The sequence below is a fragment of the Vigna unguiculata genome, chromosome 11, assembly GCF_037176805.1.
Source record: "Vigna unguiculata cultivar grain cowpea cultivar isolate G323 ecotype 2 chromosome 11, ASM3717680v1, whole genome shotgun sequence".
NCBI classification, from domain to species: domain Eukaryota; kingdom Viridiplantae; phylum Streptophyta; class Magnoliopsida; order Fabales; family Fabaceae; genus Vigna; species Vigna unguiculata.
In genome coordinates this window covers 46472770-46496733 of record NC_140802.1, presented here as the reverse complement: position 1 = coordinate 46496733, position 23964 = coordinate 46472770, and the positions used below count along the sequence as shown (strand labels likewise).

Genomic DNA, 23964 nt, shown 5'->3' with positions numbered 1-23964 from the left:
TATTGGATGCAACAACATTTAGATATTTAATTAGCCTTGTTGCACAAGAAGGTTTGAATCTGCACCTCATGGATGTTGTTACAGCCTATTTGTATGGCTCTTTGGAAAATGATATTTATATGAAACTCCCTGAAGGATTTAATGTGCCCAACAAAGCAAATTCTAAAAAGGATTATTCAATAAAATTGAATAAGTCCCTTTATGGATTGAAACAATCAGGACGTATGTGGTATAACCGTCTAAGTGAGTACTTATTAAAGGAAGGGTATAAAAATGACCCTATTTGTCCTTGTATTTATATGAAAAGATCCGAGAATGAATTTGCCATAATTGCTGTTTATGTAGATGACATAAACATAGTTGGAACTCCTAATGAGCTCACAAAGGCAATTGATTGTTTAAAGAAAGAATTTGAGATGAAGGATCTTGGAAGGACAAAGTTTTGTTTGGGATTACAAATTGAGTATTTAAACAAAGGTGTTCTTGTACATCAAGAAGCTTATATAACGAAAGTGCTTAAAAAGTTCTATATGGACAAATCACATTCACTATGCACTCCAATGGTGGTGAGGTCATTAGATGTTGATAAAGACCCTTTTAGACCTCAAGAAAAAGATGAAGAACTACTTGGTCCTGAAGTACCATATCTTAGTGCTATAGGAGCACTAATGTATCTTGCTAATTATACTCGACCCGATATAGCATTTGCTGTAAATTTGTTAGCAAGATATAGTTCTTCACCTACAAGAAGACATTGGAATGGAGTAAAACAAATACTCCGTTACCTTAAAGGCACTATGAATATGGGCTTGTTTTACCCAAATGATTCAAAATTAGATCTAATGGGTTATGCAGATGCAGGTTATTTATCAGATCCTCATAATGGTCGATCACAAACAGGATATTTGTTCACATGTGGTGGCACAGCGATTTCATGGCGATCTGTGAAACAAACAATAACAGCAACATCGTCAAATCATGCAGAAATTTTAGCATTACATGAGGCAAGTCGTGAATGCGTTTGGTTAAGGTCTATAATTCAACATGTGCGACAAACTTGTGGTTTATCCTTGGGAAAAATGAAACCAACAACGATATATGAAGACAATAGTGCATGCATTGCTCAATTGAAAGAAGGATATATTAAAGGAGACAGAACAAAACATATTCTTCCAAAATTCTTTTTCACTCATGATCTTCAAAGAAATGGTGATGTAGAGATCCAAAAGATTCGCTCATGTGAAAATCTAGCAGATTTATTTACAAAGTCTTTGCCAAGGAGAACTTTTGAGCAATTGGTTCATAGGATTGGACTCCGCCATCTTAATGATGTAAGTTTACATGAGGGGGAGAAATTAGAAGATGCAAAGAACAATATTATATAGAATGATGTACTCTTTTTCCTTCACTAGGTTTTTATCCCAAAGGGTTTTTCCTAGTAAGGTTTTAACGAGGCACATTCTTTTATCAATGGACACCCAAGGGGGAGTGTTATGAATTAATGGTCGTCCATTGATTTATACAATTACTCATATGATTGATAATCATATTATTCATTACTCTTTATGATGTAATATTTTGTATTTACTATTTGATTTTATATCCTTTCTGGGTTACCATATTGTACCTATAAATAGGACTCGTCCTATCAGTAATTAGACACACATAAAACCAGAAGTTGCTCCCTACTCTCTCATTCTCTATTCTTCCTCTCCTTTGTCTCTCTTATTACCTTTATTTTATAACAACATGGTTTAACAAAATTCAGAGAGTAGATTAATTATATTTTGGGATAAATACTATTGTAAAATAATAGTAGCATGTACATGTTGTACTTTTACATTATATTGAATTTCAAATTCAAATTATACTTATTTGTTATATAAACTTAATACTTTTTTTTAACATATTAAAGATATATTTGGTACAATTAATTATAACTTTAATTTTAAACAACAACTTAGCTGCTATGTCATAGGTTTATAACTTGTAAATTGTAAATTAATAATTCAAATTATTATACTATAAATTCTTTGTAAAACTAGCCAATGAAATCGTAAGGCAAACTCACATAGTTATGAAAAATTTATTATATAAATAAAAGTGTATGTCCTAAATAAAAATATAATGTTATATAATTAGAGTTTCATTTTTTAAAATATTTTTTTTACTTGTTTTAAGTTACGTACTTCTTTTATTTGAGAAAAATCATTTTATTGGTATAATCTTATATAGTTTGACTTTTTAATTACGTTACATTCAATTTTTTCTTATAGTTTTATTATATAATTTTTACATATTATTATGTAAAAAAATATTAACTATTTCAATTTATAATGTTGGTTTTTTGATTTAAACTATGTATAAAAATAAAAGGTAAAATAAAAAATATTAAAAGTACTGAAATAATCAATTATTTTTATAAAATTGAAATAAATAATAAAATATAGAAAATAAAATATATTAAGGATGAAAAATAATATAAATAAATAAAATACAACTTAATTATAGTAATTTATACTTTATAAGTTAAATTTTCTATATTTATTAAACATTTTTATCTATACTGACTTGCAAAATAAGTTAAATAAATTAATAATTGGCTTATTCAATGTGCTAAACACCTTACTCATAAAAATGATAAAAATAATTGAATGGGATATTTATGAATTTTTCACCATGTTTAAATTGATCATCCGAAACCGAATATTATGTAGGTAGTTTTTTAAGATCTAACTAGTTCGAATAAATATTTTTCAAATAAGAAAAGTCTTGAAAATAGATTCTCTAGTTTTTCTTTTTTTTTAAACACATAGTTTTCAAGTAATAAATACTTATCAATTGTTCCTTAAGTTGTTATGTTTATATAACAACACAAAAATCTCTTTCATGCTTAATTAAAGGTTTAGTAACATGATACACCCATATTTTAATTTGGGTTACATATATTTATCTTGTGTTTAATAAGTATTTATGTTTGATAGTTTAAGATAATTCATGGATACATATCAACGAAGTATCTAATTTATGAGATCATGGTAGACTGTAAAAAAATATTTGAATAATGATCAATTTTAGTAATAAAAAACAATTAGTCACAATGACCAATTTAGATATCAATTTATAAACTAAGTATTATTGCGAACTAAAATAATTTAAATATTAAAATTGGACTTTAAATTGATAATTTATATTATAAATTTGTCACTAACATTAGTTATCAAAATTTTAATTTAAATTCACACAATAACAATAATATTTTTATTATGTTTTTAATAATTATTGTATACTTTTCAATATTCATATATTACATGTCTATTACGAATCATATCCTATCATTTTTAAGATAAATATATGAATGTATCATATATGTATGTGTCTAGTATATATATACTATATGTTTTTTAGAATAATTTGAAAAAAAGTACATGCGACGATTATTATTTCTTTAAATCCTTATATGTTATTTTTAGTATTTAAAATTTGTAAAAACTATATATATATATATATATATATATATATATATTAACAAAAGGTAAAGTTTGTCATGACCGTAAATATTAAATGAATAATTTTGGAAAATATTAAATGAATAATTAAACCAATAAATAAATATTAATAAAAACAGTACTTAAATCTTTTTTATTTTAAATAACTTTGTTCCTCACCCCTGTTTAAAAACCCCAGGCACGAGACACTTTTATCTTGCATTCTTCACCCTTGAGGAATAAATGTTTTGGATGAAAAAAAAAGTAATTAATTTGTTTTTACCTAAATATTAACTAACTATCAATTATACTAATATCTCCCTAATAATAACTATAAGAATTAAAAAAGAAAGTGTTCATTAAAAAATAGTTTTAGTAAATACCTATAATTTTTTTAAAAGGAATTATAACGGATTTGCTTGTTCCCCAAGACAGGCACCGACCTTCCGGAATCTCTTACAATGGAAAATCACTGCTCTGGAACCTTCTGGACCTTCTTCTAGCGCCTTCTAGCTTCTCCCAATCTTTCTCCTCAAATATCGCCCACTGTCTCATCCATTCCCCACTGCACACAGAATCTCTCAATCGAAGCTACCTTCTGCAACCTCAATGGCGTCCTCTCTCATTGCGAAGCGCTTCTTCTCCTCTTCTCTCCTCTCCAAGTCTCTCCTTCGTCCAGCCGCTTCAGCCTCGCGCTCTTTCAACACCAACGCTATGCGCAACTACGACAACCAGAATGACGACGTCGAACGTCACTCAGAACGCTATTACCCTCGCACCGCGCGTCGCGACGATATTTTCTCAGGTAGTTGTACTCGCGCTGCCTAACCTTCCTCGTACCAAACGAATCACTTCAATTACTTCCGCGGTTATGTTGATCGATTTGATTCTCTGAATCTCATTGCTGAACGTTTTGGCTTTTTGTTTGATTACTGTTACTTGCAGACGTGCTGGATCCGTTCTTCCCTACTCGGAGTTTGAGCCAGGTTCTGAACATGATGGATCAGTTCATTGACAATCCGTTCCTCTCTTCGCCGCGCGGTATCGGAGCTGGAGCCGGAGCTCGTCGCGGATGGGACGCAAGAGAGACGGAAGATGCTCTGCTTCTCCGCGTGGACATGCCTGGGCTTGGCAAGGAAGACGTGAAGATCTCTGTGGAGCAGAACACTCTTACTATCAAAGGTGAAGGTGCCAAAGAAGGCGACGAGGAAGAGAGCGCTCGTCGCTATACTAGCAGGATTGACTTGCCGGATAAGATTTACAAGGTAGATCAGATCAAAGCTGAGATGAAGAATGGTGTGCTGAAGGTTGTTTTGCCTAAAATGAAGGAGGAGGAGAAGAGAGATGTGATCAATGTTAATGTTGAATAGAATATAATAGGTTATCTGTATTTTTGCATAGGCTCTGTTTTGTTTTGTTTTGAAGTGGTAATGGGATGTGTTTATCTCTGTTACTTCAAATTTTCTCTATAATAAATGGTTGTAGAGTTATGAAGTAGCTTGTTAATCACTACTTTGCTATCTGATTTTAACTTCACCATGGAGTTTCTGCTATTTTTAATTTTGTGACTATGAGCAAGTACATTTAACCATTCAATTATGAGGCTAGCCATTGAACTCTTCATGGTAGATAAAATTTGTTTCTCCATCTTTTGATTCTGTCAATACTCTTGGCAAGTTTAGCAGCAGATGCCATCATAGCACCCATAAACCACTTTGCTAGTCCATAGGGTCTTGGTGATTAGGTTTGGTATTCAGGATCCAGTGGGTCTTTGAGGTCTCCTTTCTGTTAAGGAGGTTTTTTCTTACTCTGCCTGTGTTTATTTATTTATCTTTTTTTGAACAAACAAAATTTTGGATAGAGTTTTTTACTCGTGGATTGTAAACTTTGGAGGTAAATTTTTTTCTATTACAGTCTCAAGTTTCTTATGTATATTGGATGGTTTGGAATAGTTTCTTTCTTGAGTTTATCAATGACCCAACACATAGAGGCCGCAATTAAAAAGTGGAGGCAACAAGGCCTGTGGGGTTGCACATATAACTATGGGTGCAGAAAGAAATTGCTAGTACATATGGTTTGGGTCCTTGGATAGGTGGAACCGGGAGTTTTTAAATAAAGTATCGATTATCGATATCTGTTGAAAAAAAACACAATTTGGGGTGGGTTAGTGATAAAAAATAAAAATATAGTTACTTTTAGTCAAGGAGTAAAATAGAAATTTAATTTTTAATTAAGTAGTAAAATAGAAATTTAATTTTCTTTTTAGTACAAGAGAAGTGTTTGTTTGGAGACGAGGGAGAATCCCCTTGAATTAACCTACCAATCTAGGTGCAATGCAAACTTTTAATTTCGCAGTATCTAATTTGTTAATTTTTATTTTCCACTTTGAGCTCCACTAATTATTTGATCTGTCGGTTGGTATGAGGGCTTCATAGGAGAAATGTAACCCTAATTTTTAGGACTTCGTCGATTAAGACATTTAATCATAGTTGAGCCAATATTAATAAAAAATTGTAAATAATTAATATTAGAGAATTATAATGTTACAATTTATCTGCTAAAAATTAAGAAAATAACATCTTTTATAACACTTAAACATTCAAAATGCTTGTAAATATTATATATAACTATACTTAAAATTTAATCATCCATGATATACTTTAAAAACGATTAATATTTTGAAAGAAGATTACAGATACTTAACATTATAAAATCATCTTATCTTTAATCATATTCAACTTTAAAAATAATTTTTTATTTTTTAAAAATTTCTGCCAAAAATAAACATATCTTTCCATTAGTTTATCTTAAAAAATAAATTAATTTATTAATACAGCTCAATCTCGTGTTAAATCACTTGATAAACTAAATCAAATAAAATTACACGAAATTAAAATGAAAACTTTTTAAATTTAAGAAGCTAAAACGAAAGCGTAAATAAATAAATATTTTATTTTATTCTCCTCACTCTGTGTTCATTTTATTGTTAAATGATTTTTAACGAGTTTATATTATTCTTTTGTTGTTGTGCATGCAAAGTTATTAGAATAATAATCAATATTACACACTTGTTAATCAAATATCTGCTCAGTCAAAATTCTAAAATATATTTTCCACCTAAGAAAAAATAAAACTGAATTGTTTGTACGTGTCAGCATTTTCACATTTAAATTCTCTTTTATTAGTGTAAGAATCTTATATTTTTGTACAATATCTCAAAACCATGAATGTGAAATGTGTGTAAACATAATTAGAGTTTCGAAAAAGGTTGTTGTATACTTGTATTTGCATTGTATAAAAGTACCATCCATCTATTGAATTGATATCTGAACGGCGTGAGTTGCCATAAGAGTTTTCATGGTCAACATTCAATTTAAATGAAAATCCAATTTGGTGGGAGCCAAACCACGAGGTTTTGTTGGTTGCACATAGAAAGACCAAGTTCAAAGATTTGTGTGTTCAAGTTATGAAACAAGTAAATTTGACTTTTAATGTACCGAATATGACGTGGTTTGTCGTTGTTCCTTGCTTCCTTATACTCCAGCATCCGATTGCAACCAATTTCTTACAACAAAAATCATTCTTCAAAATCTTGAACATAAAATTATTGATCATAATTCAACCTTATGATCTTCACCGAATGATGTTTGTATCTTTCTAATCATTATAATGATTAAAAAAGTATACATTATATCTAACTTAACAAATGTTACAATATATAAAACAAGATTTATATCACTTATATAATATAAAATTATCTTATTTTTAGTTAATATAAAATCTTTTACTTATTTTTTTCTACTTATTTTTTAATATACATTTTATATGTTAAATTAGACATTAATAAATAATCCAATAACCGACAAACAAATTTTTTTAGAATTACATATAATTCATAGTTTTAATATAATGTTGAGAATAAAATTTTAAATCTAACTTAATTTACACAAATATTTTTAAAATATAATTTTTTTTGTTTATGTATTATAATTTTATTTTATTGGTATTTTAGTAAAATATCACTAAAAGAATAACATTAATGAAACATAAATTATTTTATATATAAAATAAATATTATTTAAAAAAAATGACAATAAATTTATTAATATTTTTTTTTTAATTTTTAATCAATGTAAATGTAAATTAATATTTTAATCGCCAATGATGATGGATAAAACAAAGGTAATCCAACACATACCCACGACTTTTATATTTTGCATTATTTTGTTGTAAACTGATTGATATGAAGTTCCACACGTCTCATACCATCAGAGATCTGAGTATAAATTAGCAAGATTTTCCCATTGAACTCTCACCAAACATTAAGACAACTTAGCTACAAAATGGTGAAACGATAAATTAATAATGTAGCGTGTGTCACTAGAACACTCTACACTCTACTCTATACAGTATGAACACATAATTGACACACCCTTTTCCTATTATACTTATCCTCTAAACCTTTATTCTCACAAAACTTCAAAATAACAAAAATCCTTTAGTTTTTTTTGTTTTCATACTCTAAGTGGGCTTACTAGGCCCATAACAATTTGAAAAAAAAAAACAAAAAATAAACTCAGCGTAACACGTGGACTCAAAATGGCTACGCGGCAATCATCGGCCGCTAATTTCGACACGTCAAAGGTCCACGTAGGACAGCGAAAAACGTGGGGCCCAATTTTTTCTGGACCGGATATCCGCTTCACAAAAGGAATAATGCCAATCGGATATTCGAATATCCGGTTTTTCTCTTCCTTATTTCTTTTGAATTCAAGTAACACTTACGGCTTTCTCATGACCATTTTGCCCCTGCAAGTTGGCGTGCATTTACGGGGTAATTGACAAATTTACCCTTTCCAACATATTTAAATTTAAATCATACACAAAGGTAGGGTAGTTTTTATTTTATTTATAGTTTGAGGCAACTTCCTAAACCCTTCCTGCGCCTTCATTATTTGTTTCTTTCTACCGTTCTCATCATTATCTTTTTTGACTCTAACATAAAATTGTATCAGTACATCTGAAAATATCAGATTTTTTTTATTAATTTAAATAAAGTATTTAAAAATATTAGTATTATTTACATTTTGTTATTTTTGATTATGCATTTAAAAAAAAAAATTGAGGGTGAGTTATTTGATTTGACGAGAAAGAACCCCAATCAAACATAGTATAAGGACGTGTTTGGGTGCAACAGTAGGTACAAAACAAAGGGATTTGTCTCGAGTGTTATCCATTTGGCTCATTAATGCTTCAGTAACACCCACACAAAACCATAACTGTCAACAGTGTATAGATTGCTGGCAAATTTTCACAATGATGCCACTGCTTAATCGTATGGACGTTCATATTTAAATACTTTTATTTGTTTTAATTTTTATATATTTTTTAATTGTTTTTAAATTCAATATGATTGTCTTTTTCAAAATCATATTAAATAATCCTAAAAGCAAAATTTAGAATTAGTCTCTCTTCAAAAATTTTGATCAATTTAGTATTCATTTTTAAAAATGCGTTAATTTAGTACTTTTAACTAAATTTTGCTAAGTTTCTTTAACGTTTCAAGCGTATTTCATAATAGTATTTGAATTGTTTACGCCGTTTGACATATTTTCACTTCAATGTTAGCTCAAATATTATAATAAAACATATTTAAAATGTCAAATAAACTTAACAAAATTTGATAAGAATAACTAAATTCACGCATTTATAAAGATAAAAGATTAAATTAGTATAAAATTTTAAAAAGAGACTAATTTTAAAATTTACTGAGGGATAAAAAACATATTTAACCTTTAAAAGTATTATGTGTAAAAATTTAATTCTGTCACATATTTAAATTTGAATTATTTTCTACTTTAAAGATGTCAAATATAGATGACCCATATCTTTAACGTGTAATTCTTTTAAATATTATAAAAAGTCAATTGATTAGAAAATAATTATAAAAACCAAAACGAATTAAAAATTTAAATATAAAAACTAATTGCTAATTGAGCCAATAAAAGAATATGAAGATATGAAAGTAGAAGAGTTATCATCTTATTTGAATATTCAAATTCATGGAAATATTGAAAAAACAATTTAAATATATTCATATATTTATTGAATTTAATTCGGTTTATACATCTTTATAATAACTTAATATCTTCATAAGAAATATATTTAATATATAATTTTAATTAAAATATTATTCATCAGATTTGATCTCTTAAGAAATATTTTAAATAAAATAAACCTATTAAATTAAATATTATTAACCTTTTTTATCTATTAGAAAATATTTAAATAGAAAAAATATTTTCTTTTAAATTAATATATCATTTTATATGTTATTATAATCTTTTAAATAAAATATTTTTTAAAAATAAATATTAAATTAGTTTATCTTTTACTAAAAATATTTATTATTTAATATCATTTATTTATTTTTTTAATTATTATACTTTTCATGATCTCATATGATAATACTTAATTACAAGTTAAAAGTAAAACTATAATAAATGATGGTAGTTTCAATAAATTAAGTGAAGCATAATAAATATTGATTTTAAAGTGAATAGCCGAGAATAATTAATATATTTTAAATTTTGTAAAAATACTTAATTAAATGTAATATTAGACGAATTTTGACATAATTATCATAAATCCAATTTTACTTTATTTAAAAAAAAATTATTATACATATATAACAATTATATTTTAATATTATTATAATTAAATGTGAAAAAGAAATAATTAATTTAAAACGATGACAAAAGATATTATGAAGAAAAAAAAATTCACTTGCAATATTTTCAACACAAAAATTTGGAAAAGACTATGAATTTTAAAGAGATTTTCTTTTTTTTTTTTCAAAAATTAAAAATTGTACTTTTTAAACATTTCAAACTTCCTTTAAGAGACTCTCTAAGTATCAAATATATATATATATATATATATATATATATATATATATATATATATATATATATATTTTGTATTTTAGTAGAAGCTTAGACATTTAAAAGTGTTTATTTTACATCAGATATATTGTTTAAAAATTCTAAAAAATACTTTTGTCTCTATAATATATGTTATACAACTTTATATTATTTTAATTAATAAAATTAATTATTTCAGTTTCTAATATTAAAATATTAAAATTAAAAATAATTAATTATACCTTAATCAGGCTTTTATTTTTGTAAAATTTATTATATACATTTATATTATTTTAATTAATAAAGTTAATTATTTAAATTTTCAATATAAAATACTAAAATTAGAGAAAATTAATTATACCTTAAGTAGTTAATATCCGTTGGTTAGCATTCTCCATTAAAAATAAAGTTAATTATTTAAATTTTCAATATAAAATACTTAAATTAGAGAAAATTAATTATACCTTAAGTAGTTAACTAGCATCAAGTATCTGTTGGTTAGCATTCTCCATTAAACTAAAATAGTTAATATTTTCCAACTTTAATGCAAGACGCATTGATATTTCTTTAGTAATTAATATTCAATAGTAATTTAAAAATGGCCACAGTTATTCATGTCATCGTGCAGTCACACAAAGAAGCTTTTAAACAACAACATTATTTTATTTAAGGAGTGTTCATAAAGAATAGAACACTGAATCTATTAAAACAATTTAAAAAAGCATAAACTCTTGAAATTCTCTTGAAATTTCCGAAGAGAATGTGAATATTGTTTTAATAAATATTGTGACCCATCCCTGTTAGTAGTTAATATCGAATAGAGGGCATTTTGGGGAATTCGTGGAGCGAGTGGTATTATGGTAATTGTGTGAAAGGCACACCTTAGGGGTAAAACGGAGATTTCCTAAAATAAAATAAACATTAGCCTCCACCATAAGTAATCACACGTTGTCTTTGTTTGCAAGTCTCGAGAAGAGGGAAGAAGAGAAATTTCTTTTTCCTTGGTTAAGTTTCAGCGACCGTCGTCAACAAGTGCAGGAGAAGACGCAAACTCTATTAACGGTGGTGAACTTGAGACACTTCAACTATACTTTGTTGTTTCATAGGTACCTTTTCTCTTTTTTCCGCTTTTTTCCGAGGAAGCAAATTTTCTTCATTGCACTTTTTCGAGCTTGTGGTCTCTGGGCCAGCTCATTCTTCTTCATAACTTTTTGGGTGCGTTTAATTTTTTGTTACCGTACGTTTTTGTGTTTGATGATCAACGATTCATCGTTGCATGTTGAGTAACGGTCCAGAGGATAATAGTTGGGGTGTTTTATTTGTCTGGGTTGTCTGTTTCCGAGGTGGTTTCATCTTCACGAAGGAAATCTTTGCTGGGTTGTTTTTGGATTTTGTTTCAGATTCTCATTGGATGTTGTCCATCAATACTGCACCTGTCACTGTTATAAATTTTTGTACTTTTCAAAATTTTGAACTAATTTCATGAGTCAAATCAGACGGAATCCTCTTTTTTTCTCACCTTACTTATTACTTTTTATGATTATGCTTTGCTGTGGTTGGCGTCTGAAAAATATCTGGTTTCTCTCGAATGAAGTTTTCCTGGAATTGGGTAAAAGTATCGCCTCTTGAAACTGTTTTGCTTTACTGGGATTGTGATCTATCTACTTTATACTTTTTTGTGAAGATTTTTTATTTGGTTTGTTGGAAGAAAAAAAAAGAGTCATGATTGATATCAGGATCTTAGAGTGAACCGGCCAAATCTAATGTTTGGTGCAGGAAAGATAGCATAGTTATTAGTGTTGCTTATCTTTTTCATTTCTTTTTTGCAGCTATATTCTACTAGGGGAAGGGGAAGCTCAATTTCTTCCTCTTTGTTTCAACTGTTAATATAATACATGGGTTTGGCACCAGAAGTGTTGGCTCGGAGAAGTGGTGGCAAGCTCGTTGGAGCTCGGGTTCTGCAGTACATAAATGGAGGCCCTCTTTCCTTCAAAACCTACCAACTCATCGTTCTGATTGTAACATTTTTGGCTTATACTAGCTATCATGCTACCAGAAAAACCACTAGTATTGTAAAGAGTGTTCTTGATCCACAATCGGCAGACACAGGCCTGACCTTCTTTCGGTTATGGCCAACCAATGTCACTGAGTCAAATGGATTAAGGACAGTTTCTTCCAAACCTGGAGCAGGTTGGGCACCCTTTAATGGATCAGATGGAACATCCCTTCTTGGTCAATTGGATGTTGCTTTTCTTGCTGTGTATGCTTTTGGGATGTACTTTTCTGGGCATTTTGGCGATCGGTGTAATTTGAGGATTTTTCTAACTGTTGGGATGGTAGGAACTGGGTTGTTTACTTCACTATTTGGAGTAGGGTACTGGGGAAACATTCACAACTTTTACTATTTCTTGGTGGTTCAAATGATTGCTGGATTGTTTCAATCCACTGGATGGCCATCTGTGGTTGCAGTGGTGGGTAACTGGTTTGGAAAGAGCAAGAGAGGGTTGATCATGGGAATTTGGAATGCTCACACTTCTGTTGGGAACATTCTTGGTTCTTTGATTGCTTCTGCTATGTTGACCTATGGATGGGGTTGGTCCTTTGTTTTGCCAGGACTAGTAACAGCTTTCATTGGTCTGGTGGTTTTCCTTATATTACCTGTTACACCTGAGTCTGTGGGAGCTGAAGCTGATAGAGAAGAAGATGAAATCAGTTTTCCAGTAAAAAGTGGAGAAGAAGCTGCAGAGCCTTTGCTAAGGCAAGAGACTCCAGTGGAGGAGAAAGAAGCAGTTGGGTTCTTAGAGGCATGGAAAATTCCAGGGGTTGCTCCATTTGCTCTCTGTCTGTTTTTTGCCAAATTGGTTGCATACACGTTTCTCTATTGGCTCCCATTCTATGTTAGCCACACAGGTACTTAAACTTTCTACATATTTTCAAAATCTGTATGTTGTTTACCTTGTAAAATTGCAGCTAACACATGTGTAGTGTAATGCATTTGCCTGAAAATCTTCAGTTCAGTGTTTCTCATTGATTTTCATTATGATGCAGCAATTGATGGGAAATATCTATCTAGTGGAACATCAGGAACTCTATCAACCTTATTTGATGTTGGAGGAGTGCTGGGAGGAATTCTGGCTGGTCACATTTCTGATCGCTTAGATGCTAGAGCCATTACTGCAGCAAGTTTCATGTACTGTGCAATCCCTGCACTCTTCTTCTACAGAAGCTACGGGCACGTTTCGTTGCTTTTGAATGGAGCATTGATGTTCGTCACTGGCATGTTTGTGAACGGGCCTTATGCTCTTATCACCACTGCAGTTTCGGCTGACCTGGGAACACATAAATCATTGAAGGGTAATTCACGAGCTCTTGCAACCGTGACAGCAATCATTGATGGAACCGGTTCTATAGGGGCTGCAGTTGGACCCCTGTTAACAGGTTACATTTCAGCGAAGAGTTGGAGTGCGGTTTTCACAATGTTGATGGGAGCAGCTTTAGTTGCAGGATTGCTTTTGACCAAGCTAGTAGTGGCAGAGGTAACCACAAAGATCGAAGAATCAAGGCCTAATAGAGCACCGGAATGTTCACTCGATGTATAAGAATAAACCATAAACTATAGGGTCACGGCAAATGTTTTTTGCTGTATGTGTAGTGTAGGAGTGTCTGTGAAGTCTCATTCAAAGCTTCACTGCATTAAATTAAAGAGGAACATGCCCAAGAGTGTTTATATGGAGAGGGCATCTTCAGCTTTTATGCTTCTTAATATGGGTGGACAGGTTCAGATGTTGTCTGTTTGTACATTGTGTGAGATACCCAGTTACCAAATGTAGCATAGCATCTCCTCTAAACACAAGCTATTCAAGATTTGCTTGTCAAGAATGAAACTTGTCTAGTGAGTTTGCAAGTTGATTTTTGTTCCATTTTTCAATGGCATCATGGGTTCACCAAACCGAACTGGCAAGATATCTTTCAGTTTGAGCATGGACTTTTCATTCAATACAAGATATCTGCAGATACTAGGTCAACCCTCTTGCCACTTTCATCAGAATAAAGCTATTAAATACTTACATACGCAATTTTCACCCTTTCAAAAAAGCACGGTTCAGGATCTTATGTCGATGTGGGGATCAGTTAATTGCAGTAGCAAAAAACAATGAACTATGCTAGAAGACTTCAGTTTGGTGGCTTCAAAAGTTTCAATAGTTTACTGTACAATTCTTTTATTTATTTTTTTGTGAAAATTACTCTTCAAGAGCTTGTTGCATGTACTTGTCAAATAATGTTCAACCCAATGGATGAAAAACAATTATATCATTTTTGAGTATCTGTCTAGAAACATTGTATTGGAAGTCATAAATAGACTAAAGATAAATAGACTAGAGATAAGACAATTTTATAATATACAAGTGAGGTGTAAACTTTATTTTACAATCTGATTTTGTAGAGTTGAATTAGACTTAACTCACTTTTAACATAATATCAGAGGTTAGAGCTTATTCTAACTAATTTTCTTGGACATTCTGTTTCACCCACTACTGGGTTGCTAACAGATCATCCACTAACTTTTAGGTATACCTCAGGATGAGGGAACAATTTTATAATATATAAGTGAAGTACAAATTTCACCTTAGAAGCTGATTTTATAGGATTGAGTTAATCCTAAAATCCACTTTTAACACTGTTTCTTCTTAACAGCTTGCAATTTCCCTTTGTCCGTATGGTCCAATAGTGCGTTCCATATCATTACTTTTGGTGTGAAATAAAGCGTTCCATTTATTTAGAGAAAACAACTTGCAAAGCAACAAATCTTGTAGGAACAAAGGACACAATTGGCATGCCAAGTTGATTGGGTTGTATTATTTGTACATTCAGATTTTTTTTTTCTGATGTTACAAATTCAGAAATCAATTTAAGGTCCAAAATTGACGTCGGCATTATTCATGATTCTAATACATTGTTGTTTTATGGGGTGTGAGAACGAAGGAAAAAATCGTCCACAATTTCCTTAACAAGCGTGAAAAATAGGAGAACCTATCATTGGTTAAGTCCGTGGTCCATCAAGTGGGGTTTTTGTCATAATTTGGATGGATAATTTCTATCTACAATTTTCTTTTTCTTTGGTTTGATGTAGATGTACCTTCGCCAACTTTAATAAGCTAACTCAAAAATGGTGTGTGAACCGTGTGTCCTAATAACATCTTAGGACAGAAATCTATTTCGTCACTTTGCTATTCGAAAATGTAAATGTAGTTTCAATCGAGCAAGATTAACATTAGCCTTTGATTGAATCAAACTTTTCTTATTAGAGTTCATTTTACCATGTTACACCCTCTTTCTTGAGAGAAATTATTATTAATCATGAATTTTTTTTTATCAAAAATATTCTGGTGTTGAATCGAATTTTTACTACTAGACCAAAAACTATTATTATTAAACTATTAGTATTAGGCGTGTATCCTAAATATTGTGTATTCAGGAGTTTACTACTTTATCAAAAATTTTATTTTAGAAGGCATCTCAAAGTGTGAATTTGAACTCCTTTTAACATTCATTCATAAGTCATGTGTGATTATTAGGAACAAATTTCAATAAATCAAATATATAAACTTTATAGTAAAATTGAAAAAAATAAAATGTTTTTTTTTTTAAATGTGAGATGATTGAACGTAGCGGAACGTATACAAATTTAAATAAATCAAATTATAAAATTTAGTAAAATTAAAACAAATGTTTGTATAAAAAATTGGGTGGAGAACCTATTTCATAATGAAAATCGGTTACTGTTTTGTCTCGAGCTTCGGTTAATAAGATTTTCAATATACAAATTATCTTTGTTTATTTTAGTTGGTTATTAAGATAAATCACCAGTTCTGTTGTTGGGTTTTTGAAAGAATTTATTAGAGACATTGACCAATAATGAAACATAACTTAAATCTATACAAATTTATTTAACTTTTTTATTTTTACTTAAATAGAGATATCACTCACAATTGAATTCTTATATTTTTGATTGACGAAGATTTTCGTTGTTGAAATAATAACCTTTTCTCTCTTTAATGCAGTTAAAATATTTCAAGTCCATGACAATTTTAGAAGATAAATGTCAATTTTTTTCTGAGTCAAGATATAGTTCTTTGTGTATATCTATAGTTCAATTGTAAATGAGGCCGATTAAATTGAGTGATAGAGTTGAAAATTAATTTTCATTTATGGTTATGAAAATTATTGAAGAAGGGATAGAAGAATGGGAAATGAAGATGACAGGGAGAGAGACACTTCATGGATGAATGTTATCCATGGCCAAAGGTCTTTCTGAAACGATAGAATTGCCTATAGTTAGCAATAATGCAAGCAATAGAAATGGATAATAGTGACAATAATGTTTCCTTACACTTTGTCAAAAGAATAAAATAATGTTCCATTTCTTCTGTATCAAACATTTAATAGACAAATATCCATAAACTTGGAAAAGAAAACGGATATTTGGAATGAAATCGTTAAGAATTCAAGTGTGAGTCTAAATCTTACATTGATTAGAAATGAGAAAGTAGAGTACTATATAAGAATAAAGATCCATAAATTCATTGTCTTAAAGTTTTTGGTTGAGAGTGGTGTTGATGTCTTATGTGATTAGACTCAGGTTTTATTGGTGTTGTTTTTTTCCAGTAAAATCCTCTTTGTGAACCTAATAGTGATACAGAAAAAACAAAGAATGAGTACTCGTGATTTAAAATGCTTTATATGATTAGACACAAATTTCATTAGTGTTATTTAAACAATTGTGATAAGACATGAATATTCATAATCTTAAAACCTTCATCAAGAGTTGAAAGTTATATCATTAATTCACTTCCCTGTCATTTATTTATTTTCACGAGTGAGTAGTGGGGTGACTCAGCATCGCTAACCACGTAGTTAGTGATTTCCAAAATTTGATTGTGACTCAAAGAAACATTAATTAATATGGAACACCAATTTTGAACCGTGAATTTGATTCATATCAGTTTGTGGATGGTTGAAGGTAAGAAATATAATAACCTCATTAAATTATGAGCCACTATGGTAAAGTAGATTTACCAATAAGATAGTCCAACGTGATTTGAAACGTGGATGATTATCTCTCTAACCACTAATGTAAAGCTTAATGATATTATTATCAGATATTTTAATCAAATGACGTTATTACTTTATTTTACACATGGCCACTGATAGTTACTTCTGCACACGGAATTGTTCATATTCATTTTGAAAGTAGCACGGAACTCTTGAGAAGCAAACAACTAATCCCACTGCATTTCACTGTCCTCTTATACATACAAATACAGGCCTGCACAATTATTATTTAATACAAAGTATATTTCAACAGATTATAATAAGTTAATAAAATAAGGGTTAAATATGTTTTTTTTCTTAACATTTAGTGAACTTTGGAATTAATTCATTTAGAAACTTTAAACCAATTTAGTCCTTCATTTTTCGAAATACATGGATTTAGTCATTTTAATCAAATTTTGTTAGGTTGATTTGATATTTCGTACATATTTCAGTGTTGTATTAAAGTGGTTGATATTGTTTAACACATTTTTGTTTAAATGTTAAGTTAAATACTATCATGAAACGGGTTTGATATGTAAAATAAACTTAGTAAAATTTGATTAAAATGACTAAATCCACGTAGTTCGAAAGATAAATGACTAAATTGATCTAAATTTTCAAAATGGACTAATTTCAAGATTCATTGAAAGTTAAGGGACAAAAACATATTTAACCCATAAAATAATTATATTTTAATGTTTCTAATAAAAAATATGCATTAACTATGAAATTTTGGTACAATTTAGTTTTTAAAATTTAAAAATATGTGAATTTAATTCTTTTAACCAGATTTCGTTAAATTTATGCAACGTTTCAAACGTCATCATAATATTTGAGTTGTTTATATCGTTTGACACATTTTCGCTTTGGTATTAGTTGAAAAACATGTTTGAAATGTTAAATAAACTTATAAAAAATTGGTTAAAATAACTAAATTCATATATTTTTAAAATTGAAAAACTAGATTGAATTAAAATAAAAAAAAAAAACTAATTTTAGTTTTAATAAAAAAATTAAAGGGTTAAATATGTTTTTGTCCCTCAAGTTTAAGTGAATTTTGGAATTAGTCTCTCTTTGAAACTTTATACCAATTTAGTTATTCATACCAAATTTTGTTAAGTTTATTTGACATTTTAAATGCATTTTATTATAATATTTGAGTTAACATTAAAGCGAAAATGTGTTAAACGGTGTAAATAATTCAAATACTATGATAAAATGCGTTTTGAATCGTTAGATAAACTTAACAAAATTTAGTTAAAAGAATTAAATTCACGTATTTTTAAATATAAAGAACTAAATTGATAAAAAAATTTGAAGAAAGGCTATTCCAAATTTCACTGAAACTTGAGAAACCAAAAACATATTTAATCTAAAATTAAAATATTAAAAACATATTTAACCCTAATTTATTTCTTAATAACTCAGATTATCACGAAGTCCGTTTTGAGGATGAGATACCTATACATTTCGTCCGGCTATTACTTTTGGCACCTTCTTTTTTCTTATTTATACACCCATCTTCTTTTATACTTTTCCTTTAAAATACTCTCTTCTCAGAGATTTTATTAGTTTTGATAAATATACACCATTAAAATTGTATATACCAACTTAACACTATTTATTTTAATTTTAATTCATAATTGTACTAATTTAACTAAAACATTATATATATTAGTTTAACAAAGTGTTGTAGTTTTAAAAAACAATAATATGTCATGTATCTTCATTATAACTAGGTGATAATTGAATTTTTATGTTATTGGGTATGATTATGGAATTTCAGAAGATCTTGTAATAGTTATGTAGTGGTTGAATGTGTTATAATTGACATGTTGATTCATATATGAAGTTAATCAACCAACTTATATAAAGTGTAGAACAATTATACCAGTATACCCCACATTTATATCTTTATCATTTTTCTTTTCTTTATATGTATATAAATGATAGATACGACAAAATTAGTTTTAAGTTTTCCAAACATAGCTTTCTAGATGTAAAAGAATTAATATTTTGTAAATTTAAATACGAAAAATTGTTATTTGTTATGAATTAATGATTGTCCATTGATTTGATATATTTATTCATATGATTCATTACTCTTTATGTATTAATTAAGTTGATTTGTTTCCTTTATGGATTACATATTGTATCTACAAATAGGACTCTTTCTATCAATAATAAAACACAAAATGAGTTGCTCCCTATTCTCTATTCTCTATTGTTTTTTCTCTTCTCTATTATTTATTATTCTCTCTATTATTCACTTTATTTCATAACACGTTATCAGCACAATGCTTCAACCAATTGAGGACTAGTGGAAGCTTTTTCTCTATAACGACAATGCTCTGCGTGTCTCAGTCCAGGCTCTTTCTAATCCTTTCTCCAATTATAATTTTAACTTATATTCTTCCTCTTGTGATAAAAATTGTTTGACCTTATTAATTTTCATCTCCGTCTTATTATTTATTTTTATTATGACGATGATTATTATTAATATTATTATTTTGATGATGATGATTATTATTAATATTATTATTTTATGTGTTAGTTCTAAACACGCGAAACTTTGCAAAATTTGGATTTGTGACCCTTGATATTGTAAGGAAGAATTCCTTATATTGGATTTTAAATGTTGAAATACATTTAGATGCAATGGATAATTGGATACCATTAAATAAAGAAATAAAGCATCTAAGCAACTAATTTGCTCATGCGACAAAAATATTGTGAAAAAGGATTCACAAATATTATGAATTTATTTCATGCCTATGTATGGCTGGCTGGACAAAGCAATAAAGCTTTTGATGAAAAATCATGAGATTCACCTAATCTGCTCCATTCCCAGAAGTGAATGCAGCAATCAATATTATGAATTTATTTCATGCCTTTGTATGGCTGAAAAAAGCGATGAGCTTTTGATAGAAAATCATGAAACCTGTCCAAATTGGTTCTGCTCCGTTCCTAGAAGTGAATGCAGCAACATTTTATTTATATTTTCATGATCGATCATGATCTTGATTTTGGACATGGTTAAAAAGAAAATTTCAAAGACACATTTTGTCACCAGAAGTGGCACGATAATGTGAAAAAAGAAAAAGGAAAATGTGAAAATATTGACAAAAAGATGAAGGTATATATTATCATTACGATGGTAAAGGCCATTTGAGTTGTACTTATTGTACACTAGAGCATCTTACAAATAATGAGAAGAACAAAGAAACACACTTTGCTTATGAAGATGGTGATTCTGATTATGGCCATATGGATGCTACTCATCTTAATATTGTTATTTTCTTTGCTAAAGCAAATGAAAGTATTGATCACCTAATTGATTATGAGAGTGTTGAAAAAAAAAATCTCATATTGATATTTACGTTTATATGAAAAACGAATGTTTTGCACTAGTACCAAAAGATATGCGTCTTATTGATAGTACAACAACTTATACAATTCTCAAGAGTAATAAATTTTTCTCTTGTTTGATAATGTGAGACATCGATGTTAGTATTATTTATAGTACTACAAATATATTTGAAGACTCTAAAAGAGCTACTATACTTCTACCAAGAAGTTGAATAGAAACTTATTAAGTTTCAATGATATTTGTCTGAATGGATATTATATTGACAATGAAAAAGATATGAAATATCTTTATATCTCTATGATTGAGTTGAAAAAGAAAGTGTATTGGAGAAATTATCAACATTCTCTTATAGTTTGTACTACAAGTTTATTAGTACAATTTAAATGCATGTCATGGTAAACCAGAAGTTTACAAATCAAAATGATTGCCTTGTTTGACATGATCATTTATTATGATGCGAAAAACAAAAGGGTTGAAAAACTCATGTGAACACGTTTGAAGCGTGGTAGACCTATTGGTTCCAAAGATAAAAACTCTTGAATGAGAAAGGGGGCTAATATGCAAAATAACCTAATCGAAAAGGTTGAAATCCCAAAAGATTCATTTGACATAATTAATGGTTCGGTTCAAGAAGAACCTCAGGTACCTGAAATGGTTGAAAATGATGAGATCTCAATAAATTATGTCATGAATCATATAATATGGAACCAAAATAAAGTTAACATTGACGAAACTTTTACTTATAACATAGCGATGAATGCTATGAATGACAATGAGGATCAATAAGCAATGATCATTGAAGATTGTCGGCAAAGAAAAGATTGGCCAAAATGAAAATATGCAAAGAAGCATAATTATATTTGTTTGCTAAACGAAAGGTTTTTGAACATATAGTTCGCACACCTGAAGTTATGAAACCCGTTGGGTACATATGAATTTTTGCGCAAAAATCAAATTAAGAATGATGAAATTGTTAGATACAAAGCACAATTGGTTGCTCAAGGTTGTTCACAAAACCTTGTATTAATTTGTGAAAAAACATATTCATTAGTATTGGATGCAACAACATTGCAATATTCGATTATCCTAGTTGCACAACAAGGTTTGCATTTACATCTAATGGATGATGTTACAACCTATTCGTACGATTCTTTTGAGAATCATATTTATATGAAAATCTCTGAAGGATTTTATTTGCCCAACAAGACAAATTCTTAAGAGGGTTATTCAATAAAATTGAACATGCTCTTTTATTGATTAAAGAAATCAAGACGTGTGTGGCATAATCGTCTTATTGAGTACTTATTAAAAGAAGGATATAAAAAATGATCCTGTTTGGTCTTGTATTTATATGAAAAGATCCAAATAATGAATTTGCCATAATTATTGTTTATGTAGATGACATAAACGTCGTTGAAACTACTAATAAGCTCACAAGGCAATTGAAAGAATTTGAGATGAATGATCTTTGAAGGGCAAAATTTTGTTTGAAATTAGAAATTGAGTATTTAAATAAAAGTATTTTTATACGTCAAGAGGCTTATATGATTAAGGTGCTTAAAATGTTCTAAATGGACAAGTCATGTTCATTATGCACTCCAATAGTTGTGAGGTCGTTAGATGTTGATAAAGACTCTTCTTAGACCTCAAGAAAATGATGAAAATCTTTTTGGTCTAGAAGCACCATATCTTAGTGTCATAGAAACACTAATGTATCTTGCGAATTATACTCGATCTAATATTGCATTTGCTATAAATTTGTTAAGCAAGATATAGTTCTTCAACTACAAGAAGAAAATGGTTTGGAGTAAAACATATACTTCGTTACTTTAAGGGTACTACGAATATATTCCATCCAAATGATTCAAATTCAGACCAATGGGTTATGGATATGCATGTTATTTTACATATTCTTACAATGTCATAATGGTTGATCACAAACAAGATGTTTGTTCAAATGTGGTAGCACAATGGTTTCATTAAGGTATATGAAACAAACCATAGTAGCAACATCGTCTAATCATACAAAATTACGAGGAAAGTTGTGAATATGTTTGGTTAAGGTTTATAATTTAACATGTGCAAGAAACGTGTGACTATCCCCGATAAAGATGGAATCAACAATCATATATGAAGACAATAGTATATTGTTCAATTGAAAGGATGATATAGATATCCAAAAATTCGTTCATCTGAAAATATGACAAGTCTATTTGTAAAGTTTTTGCCAAGAAAAACTTTTGAGCAAATGACTCACAAATTCGGACTCTCTCACCTTAATGATGTAAGTTTACATGAGGGGGAGAAATAGAATATGTGATAAACAACAATATTGTATTAAAGAATACAGAATATTGTACTCTTTTTCCTTCACTAGGTTTGGACACTCAAGGGAAGTGTTATGAATTAATGATTGTCCATTGATTTGATACATTTACTCATATGATTCATTACTCTTTATGGTAGATATTTGTATTAACTAAGTTGATTTGTTTCCTTTATGGATTACATATTGTATCTATAAATAGGACTCTTCCTATCAATAATAAGACACAAAATGAGTTGCTCTCTATTCTCTATTGTTTCTTCTCTTCTCTATTATTTATTATTCTCTCTATTATTCACTTTATTTCATAACATTATTCTACTTATTGAAAATATTCGTATGAGGCATTGCAAAAAAAAAAAAAAAAAACAATTGTTGAAGACAATATACACCAATGGCAATGATAGAGAATGCTTTAAATGTAAGGATATAAACACCATCGAATGAGACATATCACACAACCCTGTCCACGTCATAATAATCCAGAGAAACATAATTAATGCGGTAACGATCATAATTAATTTGGTTAAAAAACAATCAATAAGAAACATATTTTCGGAAAACGTTAAAATTAAGTATAATCTAGAAATTTAATGGAGAATGTTAAGCACCAACTTAAGATCACGGTTTAAGATATAACTAATGGTTATTAATTTTATTATTTTTATAATAAAATTTGGAATAATTAATTTTATTAATTAAAATAATATAAATTCATATAAGTAAACACAAAAATATTATTTAAAATGTTTAAGTGATATC

At 29.0% G+C, this 23964-nt stretch overlaps 2 protein-coding genes across 3 annotated transcripts; both read left to right on the top strand.

The window, feature by feature from the left end:
• The first annotated feature begins 4013 nt into the window (after positions 1-4013).
• LOC114168803 (heat shock 22 kDa protein, mitochondrial-like) lies at positions 4014-5024 on the top strand. Of its 2 annotated transcripts, none has more exons than XM_028053759.2 (2): positions 4014-4296; positions 4434-5024. In XM_028053759.2, exons 1-2 carry the CDS (start codon positions 4098-4100, stop codon positions 4856-4858), a joined length of 624 nt encoding a protein of 207 aa, XP_027909560.1. In that variant the 5' UTR covers positions 4014-4097; the 3' UTR covers positions 4859-5024. The 2 variants fall into 2 exon arrangements, with proteins under 2 accessions (XP_027909560.1, XP_027909561.1); XM_028053760.2 differs by having other exon boundaries at positions 4023-4293.
• A 6332-nt stretch (positions 5025-11356) lies between these two features.
• Positions 11357-14315, top strand: G3PP1 (putative glycerol-3-phosphate transporter 1). Its single transcript, XM_028054168.2, has 3 exons — positions 11357-11517; positions 12241-13321; positions 13460-14315. The coding sequence occupies exons 2-3, from the start codon at positions 12307-12309 to the stop codon at positions 14008-14010; spliced, it is 1566 nt and encodes a 521-aa protein (XP_027909969.1). The 5' UTR covers positions 11357-11517; positions 12241-12306; the 3' UTR covers positions 14011-14315.
• The last annotated feature ends 9649 nt before the right edge of the window (positions 14316-23964 follow it).

Coding starts and splice junctions, on each gene's coding strand:
- G3PP1 (XM_028054168.2), top strand. CDS start 12,307: ATGGGTTTGGCACCAGAAGTGTTGGCTCGGAGAAGTGGTGGCAAGCTC. Junction 13,322..13,459: donor ATTCTATGTTAGCCACACAG/GTACTTAAACTT, acceptor ATTATGATGCAG/CAATTGATGGGAAATATCTA.
- LOC114168803 (XM_028053759.2), top strand. CDS start 4,098: ATGGCGTCCTCTCTCATTGCGAAGCGCTTCTTCTCCTCTTCTCTCCTC. Junction 4,297..4,433: donor CGACGATATTTTCTCAGGTA/GTTGTACTCGCG, acceptor TGTTACTTGCAG/ACGTGCTGGATCCGTTCTTC.